Source organism: Hippocampus comes, unplaced genomic scaffold (assembly GCF_001891065.2).
Source record: "Hippocampus comes isolate QL1 unplaced genomic scaffold, H_comes_QL1_v1.1 scaffold126, whole genome shotgun sequence".
NCBI classification, from domain to species: domain Eukaryota; kingdom Metazoa; phylum Chordata; class Actinopteri; order Syngnathiformes; family Syngnathidae; genus Hippocampus; species Hippocampus comes.
The window spans coordinates 635184-650115 of NW_017805409.1; the positions used below are offsets into that span (position 1 = coordinate 635184).

Sequence of the window (14932 nt, forward strand, 5' to 3'; positions counted from 1 at the left end):
CACACACACACACACACACACATCAAGATGCCTTATAAGGCCCCCATGCAACTCTAAGAGCAAATTACGTTTCAGACAAAAGGGCAGTTATAAAACATCTCCCCACCGAAATTCCAATCTCACCCATCCGCCCTCTTAAAAAAAATGCCTCACCTCAAATAAATGAATGTTTTTTTGTGTCTCCACAATACGACTGCATGCACACTACTAGAAAAACATCCGAGATGCAATATGGGTGTTTGGCACAGTGATATTTATATGATCGCATTATTTAAACACGACCTAAAAAAAAACAAAAAAAAAAAAAAACATTATTATGATCGAGTGAAATTTTTTTTTTGGATGGGGCAAAATAAGCAAGCTCTCTGTATTCTGATCTGATTAATTGTAATGCCCCTCGATACTGTTCCCCTATTGGCTGGTGATGCGCATTTAAGGTCGCATTGGACTGGTCCATATAAAATTGTGACTGTGCTTCAAACGTCTTGTTGCACTGGTGTCCATTTTAACAATTAAACGCCTCACCTACCATAAACGGATGATTTTAATTCCCCAACTCAGCTGTTGTGTAATGTAAGCTTACTCCGGTTACACCGAAAAAGTGTGACCAAAAGCTGGATCTTCACAGTAAATATTTCCTCAAATAATGGCCTTTCGTTTCAACAAATGAATATAAGACATCCACTGAAAAAAATGAGCACCGCACCTCCAATCAACACTTCCAAATCTGAGGAGCAGCTGTCCGTTCCTAATGAAATGACCACTGTTCTTGCACGAGGCGACCACTATGAGCACCCGATTAATGATTGATGGTGTGGCGCACAGTTTCGGCTGGCTTGACTCACCAGTATGACCGTTGTGACTGGATCCAGCCGGAACGCCACATTCGCCGTGTTTGCATTTGACATCAGAGCCGCCTCTCGCGTCAGCTCCTACGCATCGTCCCGGGACTCACCATCTAATGGAGGGGGGGTGGGGATCTGTAGGTTACTTGAAACAGGTGCAATTTTTTGAAATCCAGTGAACCAAAAAAAAAATTTTTTTTTTTTGTTTAAATTTTGCTGCTGAGTTTCCCGTTTTCCCGTCGCTTCACAATCGTAGTACGCACGTGATGAACTTTTCATTTGATCTGAAGTTCTCGTGAGTTCAGTCAACTGTTGACATGCGCACGGTATTTGCTGTTTTTGGTCTCGCGGTGGCCCTCTTTGAAACACCGACTGACGGAGGGGGGGTCAACGGTCATCGGTGGGCCTCATCTGAACCTTGTGACGCTGGATGAAAACAAGCGGAGGGAATGGACAGGAGCAGTTATATAACCCTTTCCGCCTCTGCCTCATTTTGGGAGAGGAGAGGAGTTAGTTCGCGTATTGTAATGTCGGCCATGTCCGTCTACCAGGAAAAATAAATAAAAATAGCTGTGAGAATATTTTTGTTGCCATCCAAATATCGACACGTGGTGATTCATTTTTTTTAAATAGATAACGTTATATATTTTTTTTTTCATGTATGAAGTAATTCAATCAGCCAAAAGTACAGTGTACCGGAAGTTGTAATCCATCCACAGGAAGTTAATTATGGTAGTGTTCAACTCTTGCCACTAGATGGTAGTATAGGTTGCTCTAATTTTTTTATGGGGGGTGTGAAGCAAGTGAGTGGGGGGCGGGGGGGGCATAGCTGAATCTTGACATCCAGGCTGCGTTGAATCCTAAAATAATCTGATGAAAGGTAATGTCAAGTAACAAAATAAACAAACACAAACATCTCGAACAAATAACTGTCCAAACTACAATAAAATAACACAAAAACAAAGTGAAACAATACAATTTAGCAACACATAAGACAATATATTCAAAAATAAGCAATATATTAATTATTAAATTAAATACAAAAATATATCCAGAAAAAGAACACAATCCAATAAATACAACTAAACACATGAAAATAAGACTCATCAATCATCAAAAACAAAATAAGAATGCAAATAAACAGCCCAAACAAAAGAGTCATACATTTTTAGAACGTCTAAAAAAAAAAAAAAAGACACCAAATAAATAGACAAAAAAAATCTAACTAAAATAAATAAATAACCAGCCACACTTGATTTAAATTCAACATTTCAATCTATTCTCATCCAAGCAATCTCATGCGCCACATTGTCAGATGTAATGATTTTTTTTTTAATGGGTTAGTACGATTTATAACCCCTCAAGGGGAAGAATTCAACAGGTGTTAACTTGTGTACAAATGTTGGGAAATGGGACATTGTGACCGCATGAACAGCCCATAGCTAAAGTTACACAGTAACCTGAGATTCAGCGGGGAGGAGTGTGCGTGTGTGCATGTGTGCGTGCGCTTGCGTGCACGGGTACATGCTGTCAGACATTAAGCAAGAGGAGGAGTCTTAAAAAAGAAAAAAAAAAGGCAAATAAAAGGGGCGTGTGTGTCTTAGGGGAGTTGGGAGTATTTGGAGGGAGTTCCCCGAGTATTCCAAAGCAGCGTGCACTCCTCCTCACATGCTTGAGGGAGTGTGTCGGACGTTTCGGAGTCTATTCGCCAGAAGAAAGAAGGACAATGGCCTAGCAGCCGTCGGCTGCTGGTCTTGACCAACGAGTGGACATGGGCCTGCTGCTGCGTTTGGCCTTGGCGCTCACGTGCGTGTGCGTGAGCGTCCATGTTTACCTGCAGGTGGCACGGCCCCATGCACCTGCGCCCCTGCCGGTGGGGCGGCCCATCCGGATCGGGTGGGACCCAGAAAATGAGAACAGACTTGAGAAGAGAGAAGGCCGAATGAAGGGGAGGGATGAAGACTCGTTGAGGAATCGACAGAGAAAGGTTGGTGGCTCCGCAATGTTGTGGGTTGTCTTTCCTTATTTCCCCGCAGAGACTGAAGTAAGCATTTGCTTGCTGCGCATGTCATGATACGTTGCTGGCATGGATAGATGACCAAGTTTATATGATGTGGAGTAAATAAACGTGCTGATTCACAAAAGTTGCGAGTCATGGGTTTAAAAATATAATTACATTAAAAAAAAAAAAAAAAAAACAGAAAAAAATAAAAATGTAAAACTTTAAGAATTAAAAAAATGAATATATGCAATTTGAAAAATAAAACAAACTAAAAGTAAATAAACATGCTGATTCACAAAAATTGTGAGTCATGGGTTTAAAAATATAATTAAATTAAAAAAAAGAAAGAAATAAAAATGTAAAATTTTAAGAATTTAAAAAAAAATGAATATTTGCAATTTGAAAAATAAAACAAAGTAAAACTAATGACTAAAACATTTAAAAAAAGAATCCCATGATGACAAGATTGGCTAGCCTAGGTGAAGATCCAGGGTCACTTTCAAGTGATTACGATGAAACATTGTCATGCATAAATGCCTACATCCCCCACAGGTGCGATGCCCCTGCCATCATGGAAAACCAAAAAGTAAGCAGAGCTGCACGTTGTCGGAAGGCACTTGTGGGGGGGAAAAAAAGTATGACACGGTCATTTTATTAGTGCCACCTACTTGTTTTACTAATTAGCTGAATTGTCTTATTAGTGAGGACAAAGAGTGTACTACAACCTGTTGAATTAAAAAAAAACAACAAAAAAAGGTTGGTGACCCCTGATGTAAACTGTCATTTGTGCTGAATGAGCGCTAAGCGCAGGGGGAAGATGGAGGGGCACAACTCTCAGACAGGTTAAGACACTTGGAAACTGTTTCAAATTGCGGCAAAATAAGATGCTGCTTTTTTTTTCATAACAGAAGAGGAAGAAGAGAATCGAGTCTTGAAATGTAAATCATTGCAGGGCCTGGGTGAGGCTGCGAGTTGGGCATTAATATTGCATTAGGGCCCATGTTCCCGCTACTAAAACGTGTCACCAACGATGCCCCCGGAGGAGACCCGCTGACATTTTCTGTCACATTCGGCTTCGGTTGAACACTCTTCTCCCAACACCACTTCTTCTTTTCCTCCCTGAAGGCTCTGGCATCACTTTTTTTTTCCTCTGTCATGTTGTCTTTTCTTCTTTTGCAACCACGGCCTTGTCCCACTTGTATAAAGCTGCATGTAGCTGACAGAATAAAAGGACGGGGATGTTTTTTTTTTTTTGGACAAGTTGATGAAAGACGGAATAATTAGGGAGCCTTTTCCAAGCTCCTTAAAAGTCTGTGGCTTCATCCGTTGCTTTGTTTTTAATCATTTGTTTTGCTACGGAGCGAGGATGCTACAGTTCATTCAACTATCATCAGCTCAGAGGTTCTGAGTGTTGGTTTTGCTGTTAAGCCAACAACGGAGGCGGCAAAAGTACTCCTGTAAGCGTCAGTGCAGATACTTGTGTAAATACTGATTTAACTTTGTTCGCGACAGCAGTTCTTTGGCACAGCGATGATGTGCGGTTAGCTCATTAGCTCTGTCACACTAAAAACTGCATTTTCGCTTTGGATATTACACTGGCTTGGCGGCTTTAGAGTGCCTCGTTGTCGGCTACGAGTGCATACACGTCACAGATAGAAAGATGGAGGAGACGGGTAGGGGGAAAAAAAATCTATTCATATCAAATATTATATCAAAGACGGACTTGACATGTCGTCGGTGGACAGGAGTGTCAGGCCGGCATGCTTCCTTTAGAGCGCCTCATTATTGTAACGTGGAAGAGCCAGCAAGAGGCTTTGAGCAAATGTGGTTTCCTTTAACCAATCAGATTTATTTATTTATTTATTTTTTGCTGCTATTTGGTGAACAACACCAAGTGAGCGGTCAGCAGCAAAATACACCAGTCAGTTTTAGGACCCCCTGCGGAATTTAAGAAAAAAGAGAAAAGCCGCTGACCTGGGTCACGTCTCGGAGACGACAAAGGGAACTCGTCTGTCTAATCCCAAAGGTGTGACTGCTCTCAATTCTCAGCCACCTTTCACCTCCAGCGGCAGGAGTGGAGGGTGTGGAGGGCGGGGGCACATTCGAGGTAGCAGCCTGGAAGGAGAAATGCCATCCGGGTTATACATTCAATGTGGAGTAGCGTGAACATTTTCGATGCTTATGTTGATAAATCAAAAACAAAATTCAAGTTAATCCATCACAACACTTCACTGTGATCTGTAAAAGTGCTACACTTGTGGGGGGGTATGAAAAAAATTCAGCTTGGTGCTGCTCGAAAAGCCGCTTACACAACTTCCAAAAAAAGGACGCCACGTGTTCAACACGAGGTGCTCAAGAACCGAAAGTCCCTCCGATGCGTGCGTGCGGAACACTGAGGTAAACACGCAGAAGAGTCCAACAGCATACCAAAGTAAACAAACGCGTCGAGATTCCGTGACTATATTTGGAAAGAAATGCTAATCGACAATCAAGCAATCATTTTGCGACTTAAGTTGATGCCACAGGCCTCCATCACCAAACGAGAACCAGAAGCAGCTCACTTTGCCTCCCGGCTGAACAAAAGATGCTCTGTTGCGCCCCCAAAGACAAAAAAAAATCAGTGTGGAGTGGAACGTTCCCGAGAGAGTGCCGGGGAACAGTTCTCCCCCCTCATACATCTTGTCTGGAAACATTCCACCAAATTCCCTAAAACCCACCACCGCCCCTCGCTTGAATGGGTGCATTGACCTTTGAAATGAAAGCCATGGCTTCCATTTTCTGCGCTCACATCATGGACACATTCGTACCGACAAAAACGGTATTGTACCAGTTCTACTCTCTTTACTCTCAATGTTTGAGGACCTCACACATCAACAAATGCGGGCTTAGGACACAGCCATGAGGGACGCCCGGCTTCAACATCGTGAGGACGTTTTAGCGCATTCTATGTGACTGAAAGTTCCCTGATGACGGGTTTATTCCTATACTAGTTGTCAGGATATACAGAAAGTTCCCGGACAGAATCGGACTCTGTAAACGTAGACTCTGATAGATGTCCAAAAACATATTTTATTTGAGGGAAAAAAAAACGTGAGGCCGACAAAGTACTAATAATGACGCTGGAACAATAACCAGGATAAAAACGGGAACAAAAAGCGCTTGATAAAGGCAAGGAGAAGGTAAACCCAAATAGCTTGTCACAAAAGGACAAGATGACCAATCCCCGACAAATACAAATCGAGATTATGTTTACAAAAATACTATTTACAAACAAAAATACAAAACACAACGGAATCATGGCATGAATAAAGCAGCCGTTTTCTGCTGTAGCCATCTTGGCCATGTGACGCTCAGCATGCTTCTTGCTGCTTCCCAATGAGACATCTTGTGGCACGGAATCCAAGATGGCGTCCAAAGAAGGCGGGGCGAACGCACGCTTGCATAGACGGGCACCGAAACGTGTTCAAACAACAACCTCCTGCCCAACCACCGCAGAGTAGCACCCATGTCAACGTGAGCGAATCAAACAAAGTACAATAGAGTTATTTTCCTTCCCGTTTTGTTTTTTTCTTTCGTCCTCCGGTCTCAGGGTGGGGGGGTGGGGGGGGGGGTAGTTTGCACTGATTCATGCGCAGTCGATGAGCAGGCAATGGTGCAATTTACAAGACCACCCACGCTGGTCTTGGATCAGCTTTTACTGGCAGCACGTGGGCAGACTGCAAGTAATCAGAGGCCTGTCAATGCAGAAATTTAGTTCCTACTCCGAGCGGGAATTATTCACCAAGCCATCGCCGCTAAAAATGATTTGCCTCTATTAAAAAGGATCAACGTAATCCTTCTCTTCAATCACAGTTCGAGCTGGTAAATCTTTAAATAAGGCTGTAAGCTGGGAATGGATGACACAGTGTTAAAATAAACACCTTGAAAATGGTGTAAAAAGATGATTCTTAATGGCAATTTTTGTCACTTAAAAAAAAAAAAATTATGGATCTCATCGTCGTATAAAATGAGGTTAATCACCATTAAATGACAAAACAAATTTTTAAAAATGGAGTTTAACAATGATAACAGCTTTAGAATAGCATATAAATGCAACAAGATGGCGCCCAAGCACTACTTCTCCATTCGACAAGGCTTTGGCATTATAGGAGCTCCTCTTCTCACTTCAACATAGCGTTCCTTTGCATCAGGAAGCCACGGGATGGTGCCGGCGGATGTTTTCATGGCGCATGGCTTGGGCGCAGTGAAAAGTAAAAACAATCAAAGAGCTTTGACAAGTGATGATGCGTTATCGTGGTTGTTAGTTATTAGTTATGCCTGAGGTGATTATCTTTCCAATTAGAGCAATAAAAAGCAGAGTTGAACAACTGAAATAAATTCTCACTTAGGAACACCTTTTTCTCGGTTTGTTCAAAAATTTGTGTGCATACACACACACACACACACACACACACACACACACACACACACACACACACACACACACACACACACAATCTGTGTCTTTTTCTCTCACCTGGTCCCATTGTTTTGACAGGCTGTCCCATCTCTTATTTAATCCGTTCATCTCGTGTTCAGCCATCCGTCCGTGCGTCCATGTCTTGTCCCAGAGGGATCCTTCACGCATGATGTGGCTGCCCAGGCTCCTGTCACACACTCGGGCTTTGAAGTTAGCCGCACTGTAAATCACACGAGCGCGGCGCTCTGTCCTAATCGACGCTGCTCGAGATGAAAGCAGAAGTAAAGGGATAATCCTGCTTGAGAAGGTACTAACAGAATGTGTCCTGGCAGGGATGTAAAATCACTTCAAGAACGTTTTAAGTACAATTAACAAGTACAATTTCGTTTAAGTACATAAATGGTCATCCATGCATGAAGAGAAGTTACCGTATTTTCCGCACTATAAGGCACGTCGGAGAATAAGGCGCACCTTCAATGAATGGCCTATTTTAAACTTGTTTTCATATATAAGGCGCACCGCATTATAAGGCGCATAGAATAGAAGCTACAGTAGTGGCTGCAGTTGCATTATGCATCCACTAGATGGAGCTACACTAATGGGAATACAATACAGCTTTATTTATATAGCGCTTTCACAACCGCTGCGGCCATAACAAAACGCTTGACAGAACATTTAAAATACGACGTCCAAGAAATCAGAATATTGATCCATATATGAGGCGCATCGGATTATAAGGCGCACTTTTGGCTTTCGAGAAAATTGAACGCTTTTAGGTGCGCCTTATGGTGAAGTAAAATACGGTAAATCACACGGCACGGCACAATTAATATCAAGTCAAAATCGCCCGGCTGTCCTCTTTTGTTTGATGCAGTCAACGCTTGCTGACCCATCCAACTGGCCTGTCCGAGACGGTTACATTCATGCGCAGCTTCCCAATCACACCCTGGCCGACAGACACACATCCACTGACATGCCTGGTTCCATCAGACGTGAGGGGAAAAAAAAAATAAAAATATCCCAAATCATACAGAAGTCATCCTGTATTTAAAATGGAGTGGTTTCAAAGCGGTTCTTAAGCTCAGCGAGCCAAGACCCTGGTGAGGGACGGTTTCCTTGTGTTTGTGATGAACATGGCTTACCCGTCCGTCAGAGGTGTTGATGACTTGGTGCAGCCTGACTGAACACCTCCACTCCACTCTAATTCTGTCACAGAGCTCATGTCGGACATGAAAAAAGATTTGGCTGGATTGGAAACAATGGAAACTGAATTGGTTAGTTTTTTTTTTTTTAAGAGAGCGCCTCAAAATCAATGGAGTGAATACGTGTTTGCGTTGTCCCAAATAAATCCCGTCACACGGCTCGTGTGTGCATCAGCTCCCAGCGAGTCTATTGTCCCAGATATCTGGCCTGTGATCAGTCGTCATGTTCCAACCTGCATGGACTACACTGGCAGCCAAGCGTCTCCATTCAGGGCCAACTCTGGAAGTAGTACTCGGAGTTCACATACTGAGTAGTCCTTGAAGCAAGAAGACTGTTGTCTACCGACCCGTTTGTCTCCTTTATAAATGTCAATTACCGCCTCTGCAGGAAAAGCATCAGAAATGTACCTGTGGTGGCAACGGGAGTTTAACTTTAGTCACTGTATAAGCAGGTGAAATAATAAAATAAGCAACCGTGATTCCCTGAAGACATTTTGTCCTACTTTATCACAGTGGCCATGCACAAGTAGGTTAAAACTTAGATGATCACGTTGCTGTCCTTGTGCTGGATTTTTTTTTTCTTTTCTTAATAATCTGCTGTTTGTATCTACTCTCGCAGGTGCATCGGTGGCACATAAAGCTGCAGCCTTGGGCCAAACAAAGCCACTCTCTGGAGGATGAAGCCAAACGCTTTCTTCAATACATCACAAGACCACAAGTGAGTTAGTGGACCGACCGACTCATCTACCGGATGACTGACCGTGCCGTGAAAACGTATTTTCCAAGTTCCTGATTTCTGTGTTCTTTGCGTATGTATCACATACAAAGATTTCAGTTCAATTTGAATATCACAGAGACAACCCCAAGGAAATATAATCCTAATGATATCATATATTATATAATGATGTTAATGTGTCCAGGTGTCCTGCACAAGTCCCCGTGTAAGCCCAGATGGAGCATGGGCCGTGTGTCTGGACCCGAAGTACAGCCTGACTCATAGGATGCAACGCAAGCAATGTAGGGTCTACTCTTTTGGGTGAGTGCACTTGCAACGTGCATCGGGCTCATTGGGTTATCCAAGTCGAGAGAAATACAAGAACATCACCATTATTCTTCTTTTTTTTTTTCCAGGCAACCAAAATACCGATATTTCATACTGGATCACAATATCGATATATGCTACCATATTATCAGACTGAGATGATAGCAATGGTAAATAAAAGATGATCCGAGAGTGGCAAAAGCAATATTAATGTTTTGTTTTTTTTAAATAGGACAATACCAACATTTTGAAAATAGCACTATCGATGTGATACAGGAACATTGATACACGACCGAAAGAGATCACAAAACCATGCATTGCGATCTCGCGATTTTGTACCGACTCCCACGGCGTCTGAAAAACAACCTCTGCAATTGTAACCCCACCTACACCACGCAATGGTGTGATGAAAACATCCACTCTGTGAATGATCAGTGAGTTATACGCGCATATGGTGCCGACTAACGGCAGCACATGCGGTGCAAGTTATGCATCAAGCTGTTAGGTACAGCATGTCACGCTGTTATAGTCTATCACGCCTTACAAATGCAGCTGTTCTCATGTCAGTCCATTCAGATTTTTCCTCCCATATTTGCTTTTCATGCAAGGCTCCGTCTTGCTCACCCCCCTCCCCACCCTTTTTGTTTTCAAGTCAGTGACTAATTGGCTACACTCACACGGCATCCATCTTTCCCTCCAACTCTTCATTTGTTGAGTGGCAGCGTAATTAGAGTCAAGATAATCCCCCAATCTGCCTCCGTCTCCCTCAAGCAACTCGGATCAGATCCCACCAGGACTATGTGGCAGTTGATCTTCTTAAGATCGTTAAGTCAATGACTGTGTGGGTTCGGGCTTGACGCTACCCTGCTGTGCTCGAGTCAACGGGGGGTGTGGGGGGAGTCCTGGAGACTAGGGAGTGCATAAATGTGAGCAATGGGAGATTGCTGAGCAGGTGAGCTGGAATCAAACTTGGCAATGACATTCTCTCTACATTTACTCAATGACGTTGAACCAAGCTGAAATTCTGAGACAAACATGTCAGGCATAAGAGCTCAAAGTAAGCGTTCGTCCAGTAAAACGTTTCCGTTCTCTTAACAAACACGGTATCCTTTCCAACGCCGTCCCCAATCTGACCTTTTTTCATACTTGTAAATCCATCCCAGGCACCATGAGGGTCCAACTCTCGAGAAAGTTGCGCTCTGTTTTCACGAAAGTTGAAGTCTACAACCGAAAGCAAATCTGGTTTCAAAAGAGATGATCTCCGTATATTTACTCAATGACGTTGAACCAAGCTGAAATTCTTAGACAAACATGTCAGGCATAAGAGCTCAAAGTAAGCGTTCGTCCAGTAAAACGTTTCCGTTCTCTTAACAAACACGGTATCCTTTCCAACGCCGTCCCCAATCTGACCTTTTTTCATACTTGTAAATCCATCCCAGGCACCATGAGGGTCCAACTCTCGAGAAAGTTGCGCTCTGTTTTCACGAAAGTTGAAGTCTACAACCGAAAGCAAATCTGGTTTCAAAAGAGATGTCAGATGTCAACCTTGCAGTTGTGCACGTTGTTGAAAGCGGTGCCGCACAGACTTACGTAAAGCTTGCGCTTGTTCTTGCTTGATCGGTGGTTGTTACCTTTGAGCCGCTCACTGTTGGAACATGTTTTTGTCAGCGTAATGAAAATTGGTGAGCGCGAGTTTGATACAAGTAAGGCTATTTCCAGATTGACAATATGAAGCCACCGGGTCGCAAATGTTTTGGGAGTGAGGCAGGCGAGGTGCGGCTATTCCCAGATTGACAACATGTAGCCACTGGGGTCGCAAATGTTTTGGGAGTGAGGCAGGCGAGGTCGTTTGCCTGACGGTCGGACTTGTGGTGAAGTGAAAAATACTTGCATAGTACAGTGGTACCTCTACTTACGAACGTCTCTTCATACGAAATATTCAAGTTACGAAACGCGTGAGGCATTCAAATAATTTTACGTAGATGTGAATCACCCAGAAAAAGTCAGGTGCATCGCTCACGATGCTGATGTTTTCCTTGAATATTTTCGAAGGATTGTTAAAAGACGACAAAAGCAAATGTCCTTGGATCAGTTCTTTACAAAACGGCAGGCAAAAGAGAGAACATGAACTAAAGAGGGCACAAAAAAACGATGAGTTAAACGCAGTTAAACGTGAAATGACTATCATTTTTATTCTTTACTCTATTATTTGTTTCTTTACATTATGCACAACTCCTATTTATTGTGCAATAATCTATATGTAACATGTATTTGTTACATATTTTGATGCATTTTTATGCTTTAGGAAACATTTATGTCTGAATTTTGGAGCGGCAAGGAACGGATTGGGGCATTTACATGGAAAACGCGTCTTGACTTACAAAACTTTCTAGTTAAGACATTTCTTCCAGAACCACTTAATTGCATAAGTAGAGGTACCACTGTAATCTATTCTCAAATTTTAATGAAGAGAAATTGCACTGAAAGATTTTAATGAACTAATGAGTTTTGTGCAACATTTTAGAGCACTGTATGTGCAGATGGCAGGCTTTTTAAACTCCTTGGCACAGGGATATTTAGGTTAAAGCGAAACCCGGGGACATGCATGAAGTCCGCATGTCGTCGTGCGATAACGGAAAGGCGATCAGCGAGGCAACAGACGAGGAACTTAAGGGAAAATAAACAGAAAACATACCTTATATAAGCTCATCGGTGCACTTTGCGATCTCGAGCGACAAATTCTCGCAGTAGCTCTCGACAATTCATCACAATTGGCGAGAGTGAATGACTTACATGTCCCTCGATACGCACGACATGCACCGCTCCGCGAGTTGTCTGAGGTGTCAATCACATCCGTAACGTCCCAACCGATGACTAAGAAGCTCTCAATTAAATATTTAGTGGTATGAAAACACACGGAGCGGCGTCTCCATTTCTCTTTCCATGCATCATTCATAGTCCCGCTCGCGGGATCCAATCTGGGGCCTCATCTGTAAAAGATGAATGGTGTGAAAGACGGTTTCCCACTCCCTCAATTACAGAACACAGTCAAAGCACAAATTAGACACAGGGGAGAGTGTGGAGACAGTAGCGAGGGGGAATAAGATGAAGTAGCAGTCAAGAAAATGGACAAAAGTGGGAACCCGGATCACCTTGATCATTAACCTGTCCTGTTTGGTTTCCAGGTTGGGGCCAAATGACCGTAACCTGGAACGGTACCTCGCGGGATCCGGGTGCGAGGTGCACTGTTTCGATCCCAGTTTGAAGCAGCCTCACCAGCACTACGGCGAAATGTGGCTCCACCGCCTATCCGTCGACTGGAGGGATCCCAACCCCGCTGTCATTGCCCAGCGGCAGCACACCAAGAAACTGGCCACCATCCTCAACGACTTTGGTCACAGACAGGTAAACGCCATCACGTTACACAGTCGACCGAAACCTGTTCCGCTTTCAACGCGGCGTCACGCAACATTCATCCTTGAAATGAGATTTTAATGACAGTGAGCCCAGGTGGGTCGGCACAATCGGCAGCATCCACTTACCCGCGGCCGCTTTTGATCGTGTCTAAGAATGTGCAATTTGCAACCGGTGGACTCATTTAGTTGAACCCTATTGAGAAATGAAGACGGCGGACATTGTTGAACCAAGTGGATTGGCCTTAGGGATCACATCTCATTCGGGTTAATGAAAACGTATGCAGGAATCATGTCAGTTGAGACATGACGAGTGATTGCTCAAAAAGGTGAGGGACTGGCTGGAGGAGGGAAGGAAGAAAACACGGACGGATAGGATGAAGAGTGACTTAAGGATGGATCGCTGATACAACAGCTGTGGGACGGATCCTAAAACTGAATAGACGAACCGAAGAAGCCTGAAGGATAGTGAGGTGAAGCCTGTTCGCATCTCTGACTGCAGTACAGATGACTAGATTGATGTGGAAAGACCGATTGGCCGGATGGATAAAAGATGGCTGATGGTTGAGCAGCTCATGGACCAGATCGATGAATCCTAAACTTTAAACTGGATAAATGGACGCTTAACGGGCGGACTGCTGAAAGCTTGTTTCGATGAGTGAATGGATCTGAAGTGGCCGCTCAATCCAAGGTCTCCCAATTTACCTCATATGAGTAGCCTTGGAAGAAAAAAAAGATCCTGATCAATGATTTCCCCACAGACCAAAAGGGGCTATCAAGCCCCTGCTGTTCAGTCTGCCCCGTTACTCAAACCATCACCCAAATGACCAAAACGGGTGCAATGGCTAAGTTAACCTTTACACTTTCAAATCTTTCGGCGATCAATACAGCCTTCGCAGTTAAATATTTTTCCCCCGGTGATGCTCTGACTTCTGGATTAATTGCTTGTGTTCTTATTTTCAGGTGGACGTATTGAAAGCAGACATGGAGAGTGCCGAGTGGAAGATTCTGGAGAACCTAATCCTGGAAGGAGTTCTGGACTCGGTCGGTCAACTGCTTTTGGAGGTTCACCTCCACTGGGCGGGTTTCGAGGTGGCGGGGGACGACCCTTCCGTGGTTCGCTATTGGTTCAGCTTGCTCAAGGAGCTGGAACAGGCCAACTTTCGCCTCTTCCACGTGCACAGCGACCCGACCCAACCGCGCATTTTTCTGCACAAGAACGTCTTCAATGCCAGCAGTACCTACACTTTTGCGTGGGTGAACACACGGTGGATGCCCTGACGTGGTTCAAAATCAAAGAGAAGTGGATTTAACCCTTTCATGCACCTTGTAAGCGGATGACATGATAAACTGTCCACTGTCGTAACCGCTGTCCCTGAAAGGGTTACGGACCAAAATACCGGCAGATGAGCATCTCTCGGCTCAGGTTGACCCCCTCCCCAATCTGCGTAGCACACAGCTCCATTTCTCCTTGATGACCTTGAAGCCTCCAGGGGCTGTGTATTCGACTACCTCATCTCGGCTGTGCCGTTCGCCGAGGGTCAACTTTCTAGCCGGTCGACCCCATGTTCACGGTTCGTGATTATTTCAAGCCCACGGGCAACTCATGTTCACAAGACTTGCCCTTCCACCCTCGGTTTATGGAGACATGAAGAGACCCACATTTTGCAAGGGATGCATATAGATACGAACGCCATTTTTTTCCTCTTTGGGGAGAATTATACAGCCGCATGGATCGTGAGAGGAGAGGTGGAGACTTTTTGCCACTATGGCTCTATCGTGAACAATCATGTCAAGAACGTGCAGGTACAAGAAGGTTCATGTGGAATGAAGGAAGAGAGCGTTTTTCGGTTTGACCTCCAAATTCATGTGACCACACCAAAGACTTTGTCTGCACGTATGACAGAAGCCTACAAAATAAAAGCAAGCGAGGACGGAAACCAAAGGTTCTCTTGGGTATTTTCCCAAA

At 43.9% G+C, this 14932-nt stretch overlaps 1 protein-coding gene and 1 long non-coding RNA gene across 2 annotated transcripts; one reads left to right on the forward strand and one right to left on the reverse strand.

The window, feature by feature from the left end:
- Positions 1-2087: 2087 nt before the first annotated feature.
- Positions 2088-14863, forward strand: mettl24 (methyltransferase like 24). Its single transcript, XM_019873789.1, has 5 exons — positions 2088-2832; positions 9128-9226; positions 9429-9544; positions 12736-12955; positions 13927-14863. Exons 1-5 carry the CDS (start codon positions 2617-2619, stop codon positions 14242-14244), a joined length of 969 nt encoding a protein of 322 aa, XP_019729348.1. The 5' UTR covers positions 2088-2616; the 3' UTR covers positions 14245-14863.
- Positions 10818-12729, reverse strand: LOC109518123 (uncharacterized). The gene is made up of 3 exons (XR_002168670.1): positions 12246-12729; positions 11141-11195; positions 10818-11047 (listed from the first exon to the last, which is right to left on the reverse strand). It is a non-coding gene; the product is annotated as an uncharacterized LOC109518123 (long non-coding RNA).
- Positions 14864-14932: the final 69 nt, after the last annotated feature.

What these genes read in the sequence shown, in the direction of transcription:
- mettl24 (XM_019873789.1), top strand. Translation starts at nt 2,617, where the DNA reads ATGGGCCTGCTGCTGCGTTTGGCCTTGGCGCTCACGTGCGTGTGCGTG. An exon ending in TGAGGAATCGACAGAGAAAG is followed by an intron (nt 2,833 to 9,127) that starts GTTGGTGGCTCC and finishes CTACTCTCGCAG; the next exon opens with GTGCATCGGTGGCACATAAA. An exon ending in ACGACTTTGGTCACAGACAG is followed by an intron (nt 12,956 to 13,926) that starts GTAAACGCCATC and finishes TCTTATTTTCAG; the next exon opens with GTGGACGTATTGAAAGCAGA.